At 42.2% G+C, this 16,603-nt stretch overlaps 1 protein-coding gene across 6 annotated transcripts in view; it reads right to left on the bottom strand.

Annotated features, from left to right (window-relative positions):
* Nucleotides 1-16,603, bottom strand: part of LOC141541874 (carboxyl-terminal PDZ ligand of neuronal nitric oxide synthase protein-like) — a 363,206-nt gene that overhangs the window by 20,878 nt on the left and 325,725 nt on the right. For 5 of the 6 annotated variants that reach the window (XM_074266450.1, XM_074266451.1, XM_074266448.1 and 2 more), the window contains 2 exons: nt 10,114-10,279; nt 6,995-7,147 (listed from right to left, as the gene is read on the bottom strand). In XM_074266450.1, coding sequence (XP_074122551.1) covers nt 6,995-7,147; nt 10,114-10,279 — 319 coding nt within the window. Of the gene's footprint in view, nt 1-6,741; nt 6,872-6,994; nt 7,148-10,113; nt 10,280-16,603 lie in introns of those variants that run through there. The other variant, XM_074266453.1, reaches the window with a different exon arrangement.

Genomic DNA, 16,603 nt, shown 5'->3' with positions numbered 1-16,603 from the left:
TCAGCCAACCACTGTTTGCCCAAATTTCCCCATCAGTAAAATGGGAATAATAATAGCGTCCATGTCCAAAGGTTTTGTGAAGACAGATAATTGTAAAGTGCTTAACATATAGTACATATAGTAGATGCTATATGGATGTTATATTCTATACATATGCCTGTACATGTGTGTATGTGTGCACACATACATACTAACCTGCACCAATACATGATTTCTTCTTTCACACCAAATACCTTTTGTAGATGGGGAAGGGAAAAACCTAAAAAATCCTCATTTCTCATATTATCTGTTTACTTCTGGTATTCAAATTGGGTTCCTTAAATCCTGCTCCTGCCAAATGCAGTGACAGTGGCAAAGGCTCAGCCTCAAATTTCATGAGTGTTACAATGTGGGGTACAATGCTGGCCCAAGAGTCAGAGAGCTAAATTCAAATCCTGCCACAAACCCTACTACTTGTGACACCTCTGTCAAGTCACTTAACCAAGTGTTTGTTATCCCTTGGACTCAAAGATTTATGATCCTATGATCCTATGAGTTAGCCTCGTGGTTCTTAAAGTGTGTGGTCCAGGAACCTCTGGGGGAACAAGAAGTCAAATTTATTTTCACAATAATGGTGATTTCTGGCATGGCAGATATAATCCACATAAAAGTTCTTGGTGCAGGATTCTCAATAATCTTTAAGAGTATAACGGGCTCCTCAGACCAAAAAGTTTTAGAACTACTTAGCTAGCTCATCCCAAAAAGATGCTGTCACTGATTACTAGATGTTTAGTAAGAGTACATTTCCTGACCACAGGCACTAGCTATAGGATCCTGAAAAAAAATCATTAAATCATTTTTATACATACTCTAAAAATCAAAATAATTACTCATAATGCCGCTTCCATTCTCTAACCCTTGTTAGTTATGCAACCTTACTTAGTACAATATTAAATTGGTGCAGTACTTAGTCACTTACCCTTTAGAAAGGTAAGTTTGAAGACGTCCCAATTTTCTCATCCGGGAAATGGGGAGAATACTACTTGTACAACGTCTCTTCAGTATCATTGAATCATGTACAGAATCGCAGAAAGTCAGAGGGATTTCAGAAGCCATTTAGTCTAACTCTTAGCTCTATTGGGATTTAGAACTGTAAGAGACCTTCGAAGTTATCTAATTAAAATCCATTTTATAGGTACAAAGACTGATTTCCTAGGCAGCTTAAAAGATTTGCCTCAGGTCACACAGGTAATTAGTAGATGCAAGATTTGATCAAAAGTCTGCTCCATTCCTTTAAGATTTTTTTTTTTGGGGGGGGGAAGTAGTCTCTGTTCCATTTAATAAGATGATGGTAAGCCATCTCATAGGGTTTTTTTGCAGCAAGCAGCATGTAAAAAATAGATGACATGGGTTGTCCTCCTTGGCCACCTCTTGCTTTTGAAGCAGAAATCCTAGCAGTTAATAAGGCCTCCCCTACTAGTCTGACTTCAGAAGCGAAGTAGAAAACAAAGTCTCCTACTCCGCTGACCTACTTTCTGCATCCTACAAGAAAATCAGTAACTTCTCATTGAAACAGTAAATCCCCCCTTCTCCCCAACCTAGACTACGGCACTTTTAAGCAAGAAAGCTTCTGTGACTTGGTTAGGATTTTTTCTCCATCTCTCATTTGTTTGGGGGTCTCTTTGGTAAGGGGGAAACATCTTCTGAGTTGAGGTATAATCATTTGCTCAGTTTTGAGTCTGCACATTTAGAATTGACTCAATGTCTGGAGTTTTCTGCTGATTACACAAGGGTGAAATCCGTAAAGAATAAGGATCTAATCCCAAGCAAATGCACTGAGTTGCAGAATTTCTAGAATGATTTGTAATATTGTAAGATAAACCAGAGGTCTTCGCCACACTTGTAGGAGGACACCTAAGAAGTCTCTTTGGAAATTAAGCAAGTCTCTGCTCTAGGAAAACTTATCGTAATTCCAAGTTAGATGACAGAAGCAAAGAACAAAGGGGTGTGTGTGTGTGTGTGTGTGTGTGTGTGTGTGTGTGTGTGTGTGTGTGTGTGTGTGTGTGTGTGTGTTTTAAACATGGTGGTAATTATAGACATCTTTCAGAATTTTCTTTCAAAAAAGCAATCTTTTCCTTCATTTTTTTCCTTCCATTTTTCTCTTCCTCCTTTTCTTTTATTTTCCTTCATTTTTTCTTCCTTCCTTCCTTCCTTCCATTCCTTTCATTTCTTTCCTCCTCTTTCCTTTTTCTTCCTTTTTTCTTTTCCTTTTTCTTCCTTTCCTTTTTCCTTCTTCCTTTCTTTTGTTCCTTCCTTTTGTTCCTTCTTTCCTTCCTTTCTTCCTTCTTCCTTACTTTTTCCTGTCTTTCTTTTCTTCCTTTCTTTTTCTTTCTTCCTTTTTTCCTCCTTTCCTTTTCTTTTCCTTCATTTCTTTTTCTGTCTTCCTTTCTTTTCTTCCTTTTTCTTTTTTTCCTTCCTTCCTTCCTTCTTTCTTCTCTCTTTCTCTTTCTCTCTCTCTCTCTCTCTCTCTCTCTCTCTCTCTCTCTCTCTCTCTCTCTCTCTCTCTCTCTCTCTCTCTCTCTCTCTCTTTTCCCCTCTCCTCCTCTCTTTTTCTCCTATCAGTGATGGTGATGAACAGCATGGGATTAAGGGTTTTTGTGGTATCATTCACTGGTTTGATCTTTGTTTAGAGGACTGAACTCTACATCTAGATACACATACTTCCCAAATGAGAGTCATTGTCCACATCTCAGCTCTTCAAAATTTGAATTGTAAAAGAACCACTATTAGCCTGAAAAGGATAGCAGTATGGTGCATTGGTTGTCCTTGAAGTCAAGATGACTCAGGTTGATGTCCCTGCCTCTTAAACATGTCTGCTACTTGAGTCCATGAGCAAGTCACCTTACTCATCAGTTGCCTCAGACATATGGTCCGTAAATCAGAAGACATGAATTCAAATCCTGCCCCACATTCTTCTACTTGTGACATTTGGGGAGCTAAGTGTCCTCTCTTCTCCCTGGCCTCAACATCTATGATCCTAGCCCAGTAATACCCAAAGGATATGGTCCAAGGAACTTTGGGATCATTGCCAGATCATCACTTGCCTCCAGGCAGCTCACTAAGACAACATTAAAGGGAGGTTCTACACTGAAAGAGGCTTCCATTAGTTAAATAGAAAATAGGGAATACATTCTCTTCCTCACCAAAAACCCCCAAATGACCCCCAAATACTTGAGGGCAAAACATACAATACAGATTAGAGCAGGAAGGAAGGGATCTTCAGTCATTTCAGTCAATCTCTCCACTGCACAGATTTAAAAAACTCTGAAATCTGATTTATACAAAGTCTACAATAGGAAACAAAGGTGGGGTACAAAGACTCCAATTCCAAGGCCTTTCCTCCTCTGTTTATAAACAAATGGGAATAGATGTCATCATTAGCTTCATTATTAAATTGGGCTTATGGACTCAGAAGGCAGTTAAAGTATACCAGTAGCAACTGGGAATATTAAACTTGAAAATATAATATCCTGTGATAATGTGATTGTGATGCTGTGGAAACAGCATTGCGTCTAGAATCAAAAGGATCCGGAGTCAAAAGGATCTGGATTCAAATGCTGACTCTGCCAATGATTGATCCTGTGGCACTGAGCAAATCTATTGCTTCTGTTGGCCATCCCTATAGGAAATAAGTCACTCATCTCATATTTGTCTGACTTGTAGGAAGGAGGTTAAGAAGGGAGGCAAGTAAAGCAGAAGAGTAAGAAATAAGCAAAGACGACAGAAAGAGACTTTAGAAATAAGAAAGATTTATTTAGCAAAAGCCACTAGACTGGTGACAACATCCAGGGAGTAAGTGCACTTACAAGGACAGAATAATTTCCCAGAGAGTTGAGTCAATAGAGTTAATGATACAACAGTTGTAGGAAAGGGAAGAAAGGGAAAAGGATTTGGAGGGGAACAAATGAAACACCAATTCAACCCTCAAGAAAGCAAGATCAGTAGATAGTAAGGCCAGAGAGAAGTTTTACAGACAGTGCTGAGATTAGCAGGAATATAATTACACATTTACAATTCCAATGTACAGTTGAGGTGAGCAGAGGCTGCCTTTCCTTCTCTGGCCCTGTACAGTAAGTGCCACCCACTTCTGAGGGGTCTGGGAGTTCACAGCCTCTGATCATCACTGATACAGGTGCATTGTCCATACACAGCCCCCTCCCCAACCAACCCCAGCCCATATCTCCTCCATGATGTCACAGAACTAAAGAATGAAACAGGAAGAACAAGTTAGAGCAAAGAGCAGGAAAGGGGAGGGACTGGAGGGACTCCACTGGGATAGGAGGTGTAAGATGTTCCAGTTTTTTCCCTGTCCTCCCTAGCTGAGGGTTGAGCAGCTGAGGCCATTCCTGTGCCCTCTCTAGCTCTGAATCCAGAGGTACTCCCATTTGGACACACAGTGATGGCCACCCATTCTTCAACATGCAGGCACTCGTATAGTTCATGCTGTGTAGGATACTGATATCTGAACGGGTGCCATAAGGAATATCTGGGACTAGCCCAGGAGATGGGAGAAAATGGCAAAAATTGATTGAGAAAAAGGCGTGGAAGTCCTCCCTGGGCCAAAAGCAAGAATCTAAAGTTTATTTTCCTTTTAGAAACAAGCTCAATTTCTCATTTTTATTCTTCCCCTCATTGAAGCAAAAGGTTTGGACTAGAAGGAAGAAATTTATAGTCAGGTCACCCTTTCAAGGATAAAACAAGTGTTCCTACTGGGGTGTTAAGGGTGTAGCTGCTAGCTGGAACCCAACTCCAATCCCAAATAACCAGCACCTAAGGACACTAATCCTGGATTTGCCACTCAATCCAGTTTTCAAACCAGTGGGACAATGATTCTTTGCCGTCCTCTCAACTGCATCATCAGCAAACATTTGGAAATCAGAGAGGAAGCAGGGGGGTGAAAAGACCTTGACAGAGTCAGAAAGCTCTCTCTGGAGTGAGATTGCATTCAGACCTAGGCCTGCCTGCTTCCTGTACCACCTCTATTGGGGTCATTCCTCTTCTCCCTCCCCCACCTTTTTCTTTCTACATTCCATTTAGTTTTGCCTTTACCAGACTCTATCTATAGTTGTCTTCTCCATATTAATTGGGCACTTTCTTGTTCCATCTATATAGATATATTCTCTCTCTATATACATATATATATAGTGTATATGTTCATATCCACATATCTACATATAAACACACATGTACACCTTCAGGTAACTTGGGCCCTACAGTAGATTGCCTATGGCCTGGCTTGCCAACATGAGCTTCTCTTACATCACAGCACAGACTCATCCATTCACCTTTAGCCTGCTGGCCCACAGCAGGCCACTGACATAGTCTGACCTCTTCCCTCTATTTACAATGCTCTCTGATGAGCAAATACTTGGTTTCTTCCAAACATCATGTTAAAAATATAGTTATATGGAGGACAAGAATAAATAGAAACCTCTTTTTCCTAACTTACAAAGGAAACCTAGGTTAATGATATATGATGTGGGACTAAAACGTCCTTCTTTGTGACCAATCCTTTCAACAATCCTTGACCTCTAAGCCTGTAACTTTGCTGTCCAAGGCATAGGACAGAAAAGGCTCCTTCAGGAAAAATTGATGGAGTCCAAAAAATCCCAGTTTTCCTTTAGGCTTTTTCTAAATTCCCATTAGGAATAACCAGCTACCATGTCATTACACAGAATAACGGGAGCTTTATCTTAATGCTGTTCCTAGTCTTTTCTAAAATACAGTTCTCTTGAGATATTGAATCCATCCCTCAGTTACTCTAGACAGATGTGCACATTGAGAGGGTGATATGGCTAATAATTCCTGACTCAAAGTGGAGCCAGCCTATTTGAGATTTCCATTGGCTCAAGCTCTTCCCAGCTACCAGCTGGTATCCATTTAATAAACTTAGAAAACCCCACCAAGCTGCATGAGGGTGGGAGGAGATAAAAGGGGCTAAAGTTCTGAAGGACATAGCTTCTGTTGGCAGGACCCCTTTCCAGCTATAATTTTGATGAGTATTGCCTTTCACAGAGAGGAGGAAAGAAATCCCACACCCAAAGAAAGGACCCATCTCAAATTTTTTTTCATGACTCCTTCACCTTCCTGTGGGATTCAAAGGACAACTACAAAAACCAAGACAGCTGATCCTGTTGGCCACATGTGGCTTCCACATTTACACTGAGGAATACAATTCCCTTTCTCTCTTACCAGAACCCTCAACTCTTAGATGCAGTTCTACTTTCAATAAAGACAAAGTTAGGCATTGAGTGACAGACCTGTCCTAGGAGAGATCTCTTAAAAAGATACTTCATCCCCAGCAGGAGATGAAGGGAGTCTCCTGGAGAAGAAAGGGGTCGTTGTGACCTCGTGGAGTTGTCGGCCACATTTTTTACAATGCAGAAGTCCTTCCTATATAGGCCTAGCAATTCTGGAGATGGCAAACCTCTAAAGGGATGGAATGGGATCTGGAAAGCCAGGTCCATTTTTCACATCAACAGGACAATAAAGTAATAGTTTGACACTAGGAATTACCCTCTTTTCTTTCCTACTCTCCAAAATTAAAACCCTTTTGGGAAACCCAGAGCTTCTCCAGGCCCCACTGGATGAAGATATAGCCCAGGCTGGGGTGTGCCCCAGGCCATGGAGACAACTCTCCCTGCATTGTCTGACTCCCTTCACCCCCAGAAGCCTGGCCGCCGCCTCCCACAGGCCCCTTACACTGCAATCTCATCGTCCAGGCTATCGCCCAGCTCCTGCCTCTGCAGGACATTCAGCAGGCGGGGAGGCTCCTCCTGAGACCATGAGTCACGTTCCTCGCTCTCATCCGTGTTAGATTCATATTCCGAGGCGATGCCGGACTCCCGGAACTTGATGAGCTCCAAGCTGCCCAGGAGAGGCTCTCCCCCTGATGGGGTGTCCCCGGGCGGCAGGAAACGGAAGCACTCCAGCTTCACCAAACAGTCGCGCCTACCTAAGGGGCTGCCCACCGAGTGGGCGAAGTCGGACGAGCTGGGGCCTAGCGGGGGCAGGTGGAGGTCCTCGGGCTTGGGAGTCGTGGGGTCGCAGAGCACAGGGAGGACGCCAGAGCGAAAGGTGATTTCCAGCAAACTGTCCTGAGAACCCACTGGTGGAGGAAAAAAAAAGAAGAGGAGATTGGCGGTTAAATAAGTTACGGGCACATTCCTCTGGCCTTACAGGGCTGAGGCTTTTATAAGCCCTAAAAAGATCACCTGGAAAAACAACCCTCCTGGCAGAGTGCCGCAATGAGAAGAGCACAGGCTCCAGAACTGAAGACCTAGCCTCTGACATTGTGCAATCTCGGGCCAGTCGCATCTTTCCTCTCTGAGCCTCGGTTTCCACAATGACAAAAAATGGAAGTTGGATTCTGCAATCCCTAAAGTCCCTTCCAGCTCCAGGAGAATCTTAGGATCTGTGGACTAGATCTATTAAAATAGTGCTTCCTAATCCAAATTATACTGCTATTTTTAAGTGGCAAATTCTCTACTTTTGACCACTTTTCTGCCTTTACTCATAGTAATCCATCAGACTCTCAAGAAGGGCAATCTGGGCAGCCAGAGAAAAAGAAAGATCTAGGAGTGAGAGAATCGCAACACAGAGAAGGAGAAAGAAACAGTTGGAGTTTTTTATAAAGCGTAGAGATCTGAAGAATATGGACAGTAAGAAGTTTTCAGTAGAAATCTGCCAGTTCTTCAGGACATGATGGGTAGAGACAGTTTTAGAGTCAGGATGGCCTGAACTCAGGTCCTGTTACTGACCAGGAGAGAGTGACAGACTCTTAGAGCTCTTTGCAACTAACTCCCTTAGACTAGTATTGCTCAGCTCTCCCTCAATGGAGGGAAGTTTCTACCGAGCATGCTCTACTCCAGTGAAATCAGAATTCCATCTGTCAAGGAGTACGGATTGAGCATCCTGTCCCAGAGACAGAAGCATGTGAGTTTCTGCTGTGCCCTTATCCTCTCAACACCAGAAAGGCCTATGAGCCATCAGTCCCTCAAAATTACATGGCTCATCAGTCAACCCAAATGTCTCTGCTGAGAACAATCACAGGATAGAAAGTCAGTAAATGGGGGGGGGGGGGAAATCTATCACAGGAGATGGGAAGCAGAATTTGGAAAATTGTCTGAGAGTCACTCAATCTAACCTGTGTTTCATCAGGCCTTTGATGAGCTAATTTCTGGGCTATATGTGAGCCAGTGACCAAGGTAATCTAGCCTATAGTATCACTACCATCTCTTTTAAATTTGAAGTTGAGAATCAATGGAAAAGGTCCTCTCTACCTTCAAGCATACCAGGGGCACTTGACAATGAATAGTGGGACACCAAGAGCCCCACAGTGCTATGTAGGGCACTATCCCAGCTTCTTTCTCTCTCTTCCTGACCCTTTTGATTGGAGGGCATCATGTAATGCCTTGAAATGAGATTTCTGGTGAGAAAAACCAGTGGGTTTAAAAACCTACATTATAAACATTAATGTTCAGTACAAACTCATGGGTATATACTGATTAAAAATAGGTTGTCTCCACCAAGTAAATTTAGTTGACCTAGAAAAGTGATCCTGGATCACTATTTTATATCACACAAGTAGATCTAAGGGAAATTAATCCAGCTCACACCCAGGCAAGGCTGAGGAGATGAAACCCTAAAGGAGGAAGTAGAGACAAGTCCCTTATATGTTCAATCTCCCATGAACAACTGAGAAGAGTGAAAGTGGGAGAGCAAAATACAAACATTTATTAAGAGCCTGATGCATAACAGGCATTTTGTGAAGTGCTTCATAGATGGTATCTCATTTGACCCCTTCAACAACTTAGGAAGATAGGTGCGGTTATTATCTCCATTTTTTCAGGAGAGGAAACTGAGGCAGATAGAAGTTAAATAACTTGCTCAGAGTCACATATTTAGTATCTGAGGCTGGATTTGAACTCAGATCTTCTTGACTCCATCCAGCACTCTAGCTATCAGGCTAAAAGGTAAAGATTACTATAATTAGTAATGGCCATGCATTCACATTGCATTTTAAGACTTATAAAGGTTTCATATTTATTATTCATCTGATTGTGTGCAACGGCATGAAGTTGTTACTGGTTTCCCCATTTTTACAGATGAGGAAATAGGATAACAAAGGTTTTTAATGACCCGCTCAAGGACACACAGCTAGAAGTGTCTCAGGCAGGATTTGAAGTCTTGCTAACTCTAAGTCATATTTTAACTAATAAAACATCTGGACTCTAACCCTTGTTTTGCCATCACTGTGCAATATTGGCTATATGGCTTGACTTCTCTCAAACTCAGTTTATTCATCTTTAGCTGAGGGTCCCCTCTCCCTCCCCTCACAGAGTTTATAAGAATGAAGAAAGAGAAAATACAAGTGAATTCAAAGTTTCCTCTCATAATTAACTTGTGAAGTAGGTGAGGAAATATCAATAATGGGAAAGGTAGCAGATACAGTAGATAGGGCATTGGCCCTTCAGGAAAACTTCATGCATTCAAATCTGATCTCAGATATAACTGTATAACTTAATTTCCTCAATCTGCCTCAATTCCTCATTTGTAAATGAGCCAGAGAAGGAAACAGCAAACTACTCCAATCTCTTTTGATGAAACACTCCAATATCTTTGTGAAGGAAAATCCCCAATGGGGTCACAGAGTCAGACATGACTGACTGAAATGACTGGCAATAATAAAAATAGGGAAAGAAATTTGAGGCTATGGCTTCTTACTGTAAGCCCAGGACTCTATTGCCTTGCCTCCTCATGGTCTTTAACTTAGCCTAAGAGTCTTCTTGTGATATAAGCAAGCCATCCAGGGGCTATTAGCTCATCTTCCATTTCTCCCACAGCCCCCAGAACCCAGGAGGCTCCAGGGGGGAACATGAGGCTTTTTTATTTATTTGGAAAGCAGGGCTGGCCATGGGGCTGCTTCCTTCCTTCCCCTGAGAGGGGCTTCAGGGAGAGGGGACATTTGGTTCTTAGTGCCTCTGATTACATAACCCTTGACTTTTCTTCCTACATTAGGCTAGGGAGTGGAGGCAGAGAGTGCAACAGAGGGATGGCAGAAGGGTCACTTACTGGCATCGTGTCCCGACAGTTTGAGCTCAAGCTCCTGCACTTGTTTGACCAGCAGGGAGATGTGCTGAAGCATGTCTTTGTTCTGCAGCAGGAGCTGGTGGACTCGAGCCTGGGCCTCCAGTCGAGCCGCAGCCTCCGCAGCCAACTGATCCTTCAGTAAATGAACCTATGGAAGGCACAGAGAGGGAGGGCAGAGAGAGAGAGTGCGGAAGGTTGGTTAGTCAGTCAGTAGGCAGTAGGCCCAAGGATTCCTCCCCAAGAAAGTGGTTGCTCTCCATATTAAGTTGTAAGCTTCTAGGAAGCCAGGACTGTTTCATATCTTTTCTTTGTATCCCCAGAACCTGATACATAGCTGACACTCAAGATATATCTGCTGGTTGATTAAATTTGAAAAGTCTTCCCAAACCAAGGGCAATTGGTCTTAGAATTATCCTTTCCAGGAATACCTATAAATGTCTGGAGTTATATGGCATCTCATATACCACTCTGCACCTCATAGTCAACGTCTAAGATGATAAAGGAGGAAGAAACCCTCCCCAACTATCTTAAGATGCAACAATCATTCTCCTTTCATCTCCCATGGGTTTATTTTCTATTTCACCAAAATTGTGCTTAGATAGTTGTTTTATAGTGAAAGTTAGATCCACCTCTCCAACAGATAGAAAGCTCCCTTAGGGTAGAGTCCAAGGACAGTGACAGTGCTTAACCCTGCTGTCTTACACACCAGAGAATTAAACATTTATGTCTTGATTTGTAGGCAAAGGGTTGTTCCTATTGCACTGGGCCTAATAAAGTACAAAGGATCTCAGGGACTAGGCACTATGTCATAATAAAAGACATCAAAGGGACATTTCTCAATGTTTAGCCTGAAGAGCAATGGCAGGGAATGAGGGAGCAAGAGAACATCTTTCAGTCTTGTGAAAGGGGAAATAGATTTATTCTGGTTGAGCCTAGAGAATAGAACTGACTTGAGTTTCAATATGAGGTAGATCTGGGGGAAGTTCCTGACAATTAGAAGCACCCAAAGATAGAGTGAGTAGCTTAGAGGGAGGGGCAGTGTGTGATTTCCCTCCCATGGGTGTATCTTTAATCAACCCAGGTGACCCTTTCTTTGCCCAGGATATCCTAGATGGAGCGCCTTCAGCTGGGTACTTTCCCAGCTAGCGAGGTTCATTTACAGGGCACTTAGCTTGTGCCAGGCAGTCTGACAGAATGAGGGTGGGGCCTGGATATGGTGTATGGGTGCTTTGTGGGTGTGTGACTGGCTAGGTGGGGTTAACAAATATGGCAGGTCTTACTCTGTGAGGGGAAGAGATTTCTGCTCCCCATCAGGGAAGAGCAGGAAGGATCTCAAGAGGATCCTGAAGGAAATGAGTGAGTCCCCTTGATCTGTCTGAAAGTTGAAGGGAAAGGGAGAAGGCTTGTGTAGACAGATGTGGATGAAGACATAGAGTCAATGTAAGAAAAACAATCCAAAAGTCAGTTTGAATAGAGGGAATGGTTGTCCCTTTGGAGGAAAAGCAATGGAGAATGCAATAACAAGAGAAAAGGCAACTTGTTGGAGAGTAAGAAAAAAATAAGGTGGAAATAAGAGGAGTAATGGCTTCCTAGAGAAACACAGTAGTTCAGTAAGTAGATGCCCAGAACTGCTCTGGAATGATTTAAACCATACACAGTGTTCAGAAAAGTTGGTGTAGTGTTATAGTTAGATACTGTCATTGATTTGGAACCTGAGAGGGAACTCGTTTTATAGATGTAGAAATTGAAGCCCTGACAGGTTCAATCATTTGCCCAGGATTATATAGCTAGTAAGTATCTGTTAAGGGATTCAAATCCAGATTTTCCTTATTTCAAATCCAGTGTTCTATCAGTTACTAATAGTTGGGATTCACTGACCAAATCATGAGATCCCTAGCTAAGGGGGTTGGTGCCAGCTGGCCTTTCTGGGAGGAAAGACAGAGTCTGGAGTCCTGTAGCCAAATCTCAGGCTGACACAGAGTAAGCACTTAATAAATGCTTGTTAGCTGACAGCAACTGTGAGATTCTGGGGAAGTCACTTAATCTCTCAATGCCCCAGGCAGATCTAAGACTCATTTAAGAGATTTGTTGGTATTCAGTCATTTCATTGTTTCCCTAGTGCCTGACTCCTCATGACCCTGTTTTGGAGTTTTCTTGGTAAAGATACTGGAGTAGTTTGCCATTTCCTTTTCCTATTCATTTTATAGATGAGGAAACTAAGGTAAATAGGGTTAAAGTGACTTGCCCAGGGTCACACAGTAAAGAGTCTGAGGCTGGATTTGAACTCAAGAAAATGAGTCTTCCTGACCAGACCCAGCAGTCTAACCACCTCACCGGCTGCCCCAGATTAAAGATAGATTGCTAACAGATCAGATCCAAACTGGGGTCCTCGGTCCTCACGAAAGTAACCACCTTCACAATTATTACTAGATTAACATCCAACCTTCTGTATGGCATGGAAAAAAACCTTCCTTTACTCTTCTTTTTTCCTCAAGTATAGGCTGGATACAGGGAAAAAGCTTCCCAATAATTAAAGCTGTCCAAAAATAAAATTGGTTTCCTAGGAGAAAGTAGATTCCCCTTCTATAGGAATCATTAAGCAAAGACTGGTTGACCACTTGTTAAGGAAGGTGAAGAAAGAATTTCTATTTGTAGATCATAGATTTAGATGTAAAGGCTATCAACTCCAATCTCCTGATGATAAGGAAACTGAGGCACACAGCAAGGATGTGCTAGAAGTATTTCTAACTCCAAGTTAGATGCTTTATCCACCATATCTGTATGTTATCCACCATCTATTTATGCTGTCTCTACTCAGGTTAGACCAGATACTCTCTGAGGTTCCTTTACATCCTGAGATTTCACAAAATTTCATAAAATTCTGGGATTTTATGACTCACCCAAAATGATAGAATAAGTTTCTGGATGAGTCAGGAGTTGAATGGTAATTTTTGTACTTTGGGTTATTTTCTCTCCATAAGAGTATAATGCCCAAAGTCATCCCTCCCCCTTTCCTTCACCCTCCAAGAAACCCCTATCCCAAAAGGAAACAGAGACAAACAATCCACTCACTGTTGAGCCTACTTGCCTTGACTCCAGCTCCTCCATCAGAAGTGAGGGCCGAGCCAGGCTGGTGTTGGGGAGTGATAGGCACATGGAAATGGCAGTGGAGGGAACCAGAGCAATTCGCCACGCTCTACCCCACGTTCCCCAAATATACACGCGGATGTACAAGCAAAGGCATTAGCTGCTAGCAGAAGGGTGCACTATCACTAGGTCATGCAGAAGGCAGGGGCCATGAGGGTGTGGGAGTGGGGATGAGGCTGCTGGGAAAAGCCACTGCCCACCATGAGTCTAAAGGGCCTGGCAAGAGCAGAGTGGAAGGATGCAGCCTTGAGCTATGGCTACTTTCAATCTAGCAATGGCACTGCCTGTCACAAAGCATTAATAACGTGTATACTTGTTTCTGAAAAAGCAATAGGACCAGAGAATGTTTTAGTAAGGAATACTGAGTTTCAGCAGCTTTTTTCTCATGTTCTAAGTCAGAAACTAGCACTCTATGGACCAAACATGGCCTACTTAACCAAGGCCAATAGTCTGTGGTGTTCAGACTAGTGCCAAAGTAGTATGGGGTCAATCTGTGGTCATGCTAGTGGTGGCTCTGGCCCAAGGCCTAGCCATGTTCTTATCCCTGTCCCCAAAACTTCTGACTGAACTAGAAGCAGGAAGCTGTGGCAGCCAAGGAATGCTCATGCTGGGTCACAAGAGTGGGCAGAAGGATTTAGAGAAAGTGTTCTTTATTTACATTGAGATCCAACCCAAAAATGACTCTAAGAAGTGGATGAATACATCCTTAATCCACAAACACGGCTCTAGGCCAACATAGGGAGGTTTTGGATCAAATTAAATTCTCAAGTATATACTCTGGAGTGAGGGACAGGGAGACAAAAATCCCCTCTAAACTCCCCTTCTCTTCTCCCTCCCCATTGTGTTCATCTCTCACTGCTAGGCCAGAACCAGACAGACCTATCTGGGCATTATGGTATATAAGGCAGTATGTGTGACTCACTGCTCTTAAGATTTGTGTTTATTGTATCTTGTCATAATCTCAAGATACTACAGGACTTGTCTGTGTATGAGATGCAAGGGAGGGTGATGGACATCCCATGATAAAAAGGAGAAAGAACTCCATTTAGAAATGTTGAGGTCAGAGTTTCGGCCTTTAGAAATCTGAGGAAAGTTATATTTTTACTAAACAAAACAAAAACCTTGAAACCTGACAGCGATAAAATATGCCTAAGAAACTAACCTAGTATGAATGCCTTGCTCTGAAAACTGAAATCAGTTCCACTCATGAAGATACTCTAAGCATACTGGCTTTGAGCTGCCCTGAATTAATAACTAAATAATTTTCTCCCACTTCTCTCTCCTCTCTCTTTCCCTCTCCCTGGATGGCAGCTAGCTAAGACATGAACACTAACAAATAGAAAGTTTTCACTCAATTATTTCATGTAGGAAATGAAAAGCAAATGAGATACAAGTTAAGCACTTAGCATACCTTAAAGTACTATGTAAATGCTAGCTATTATTATTGGAAATGGAGGAGCCTGATGGGAGATCTTTAAGGGGAAACTTGCTTAGCGGTGGGTCTGCAGAGCTGACATAAACTTGATGGGCATAAAAACTGCCAAGGCATTCTTAGAAAATAAAAAATAAACCCAATGCATTCTAGCCTCCCGAGGGCTGTCTGCCCTGAAAAAGGAGCAGAGGACACCTGATATTTGGGGGGAGTTCATTCCTGTCCTCCACCAGAGAGACAAATAGTATCTCATCAAGACTTGTGCTGATCTGAAAGGGTATCTCAGAAATCAAGCTAAGCCAACATAACCCTGGGGAGGGAGATCTCTGGAAAAATCTGGAGCTAGCTCAAGGAGGGGTCCACCAAACATCAAGTCTGCTGCCTTCTTCTGAGCCAGGTACTAAAACTGAGAAGTTTAAATCCAACCAGGATCTTGTGAGGCTGTCATTGATGGAATGGATCCACACAATGAAAAAAAATAATAAGCATCCACCTACATCTGACTACTGGTGCTCATGACAAGCTGTAAGTCATGCTGTGGGGTTAGTTGAACCCTCTGGGAATATTTCTCTCATTTTGGCTGAGATTCTGTAGATAATTTCTCTTTGGCATTTAATGGTGAATTCAAATTCAAATACTTGTCCCATAATAATTCACCATGAATATTCATCAAGTCCTTTCTTAGATAAATAATAATTACTTGGCAATTGATATGCTGAAAGGGAAAAAGAACACTTATGGGGAAAATGGATTCACTTTAAATTTGAAACTTTAAAATGGCAGCAGGAGTGGTCGAACAGACCACAGGAGGAAGACAAGGCTCCAAAGGCTAAAACTCAACTTTAGGGGAGGACAACTAATTCAATCCATTTGACAAAGAATTATTTTTACCAATCCGGGAATTCATTAATGAAATTATCTCTCTGATATTGAGAATACCTGCAATCCTCCTCTCCTTTTGTTAGTGTGGGTCTTCTTGCCATTAGACCTATTCCTTTCTGCCCAAAATATGATCCCTAAGATGCTCTTAGCAGGGCACCATCCAGCTCAAACTCACTGGAAAGTTGATAGCATCACTTGAGTGAGCAGCGCCAATTGGGGGCTTGCTAGAAGTGGGACTGTGTTATAACAAGGGCTTTCGGGAACCTGAACAGCACCCAAGAGAAACCTAAATCATAACGAGCTCTATGCTGTGACTGGTGCGGTTATAACCATGGTCCCTCATTATTTCAACGCTAAATTCAGGATTTGTGGAATTGAGTCAGACAGTATTATTGTCAAAGTACCATTCTATACCTAATGACAGCAAAAATTGCTTCAACAAAAGTTCTTTTCTTTCCCCCCAGCTGGGAGGAAAGAAAGAATGAGGACATCTACCTGATAATTATAATGAAAAATCGCTTTTAATTAGCTATTCTTTGATTTCACAAAAAGTCCCCATACATCCAAGTATGGCCTACTCTGCCCTCTCCCTTTCCCTAAGCATCAGCCCTCTTCATCCCCCTTGCCTCTGACTCTAAGATGAATTTTTATTTTAAGATATGACTCTAAAAAAAATAACTAAATCTTAAGTTTTACTTCTAACAGCTATTGATGCAAATCTCTATCTTATGTCTCTGTTAACTTGTAGTAATAACTGAGGCTCTGATCACTTGGATTCTGAGCAAGGCCTTCAGGATATGGCCAAACAGAAACAATTTGCCTTCTTTCCTGCCCTTCCCAAACATGTAACAGTGTACATACTCAGAATCTGGAGGGAATTTTGTTACTGAATATTCTCCTTTTCTCCTTTGCTTTTATCATGTGTTAAAAATGTAAACAAATCTTATGATGATGCTTCCTAGAGGGCAAATCCCATTACAAAGGACAAAAGATAGCACAGATACTTTGGTT

Source organism: Sminthopsis crassicaudata, chromosome 4 (genome assembly GCF_048593235.1).
Source record: "Sminthopsis crassicaudata isolate SCR6 chromosome 4, ASM4859323v1, whole genome shotgun sequence".
Taxonomy (NCBI): domain Eukaryota; kingdom Metazoa; phylum Chordata; class Mammalia; order Dasyuromorphia; family Dasyuridae; genus Sminthopsis; species Sminthopsis crassicaudata.
The sequence above is the reverse complement of the archived record's forward strand: the minus strand, read 5'-3'. Positions and strand labels throughout refer to the sequence as shown.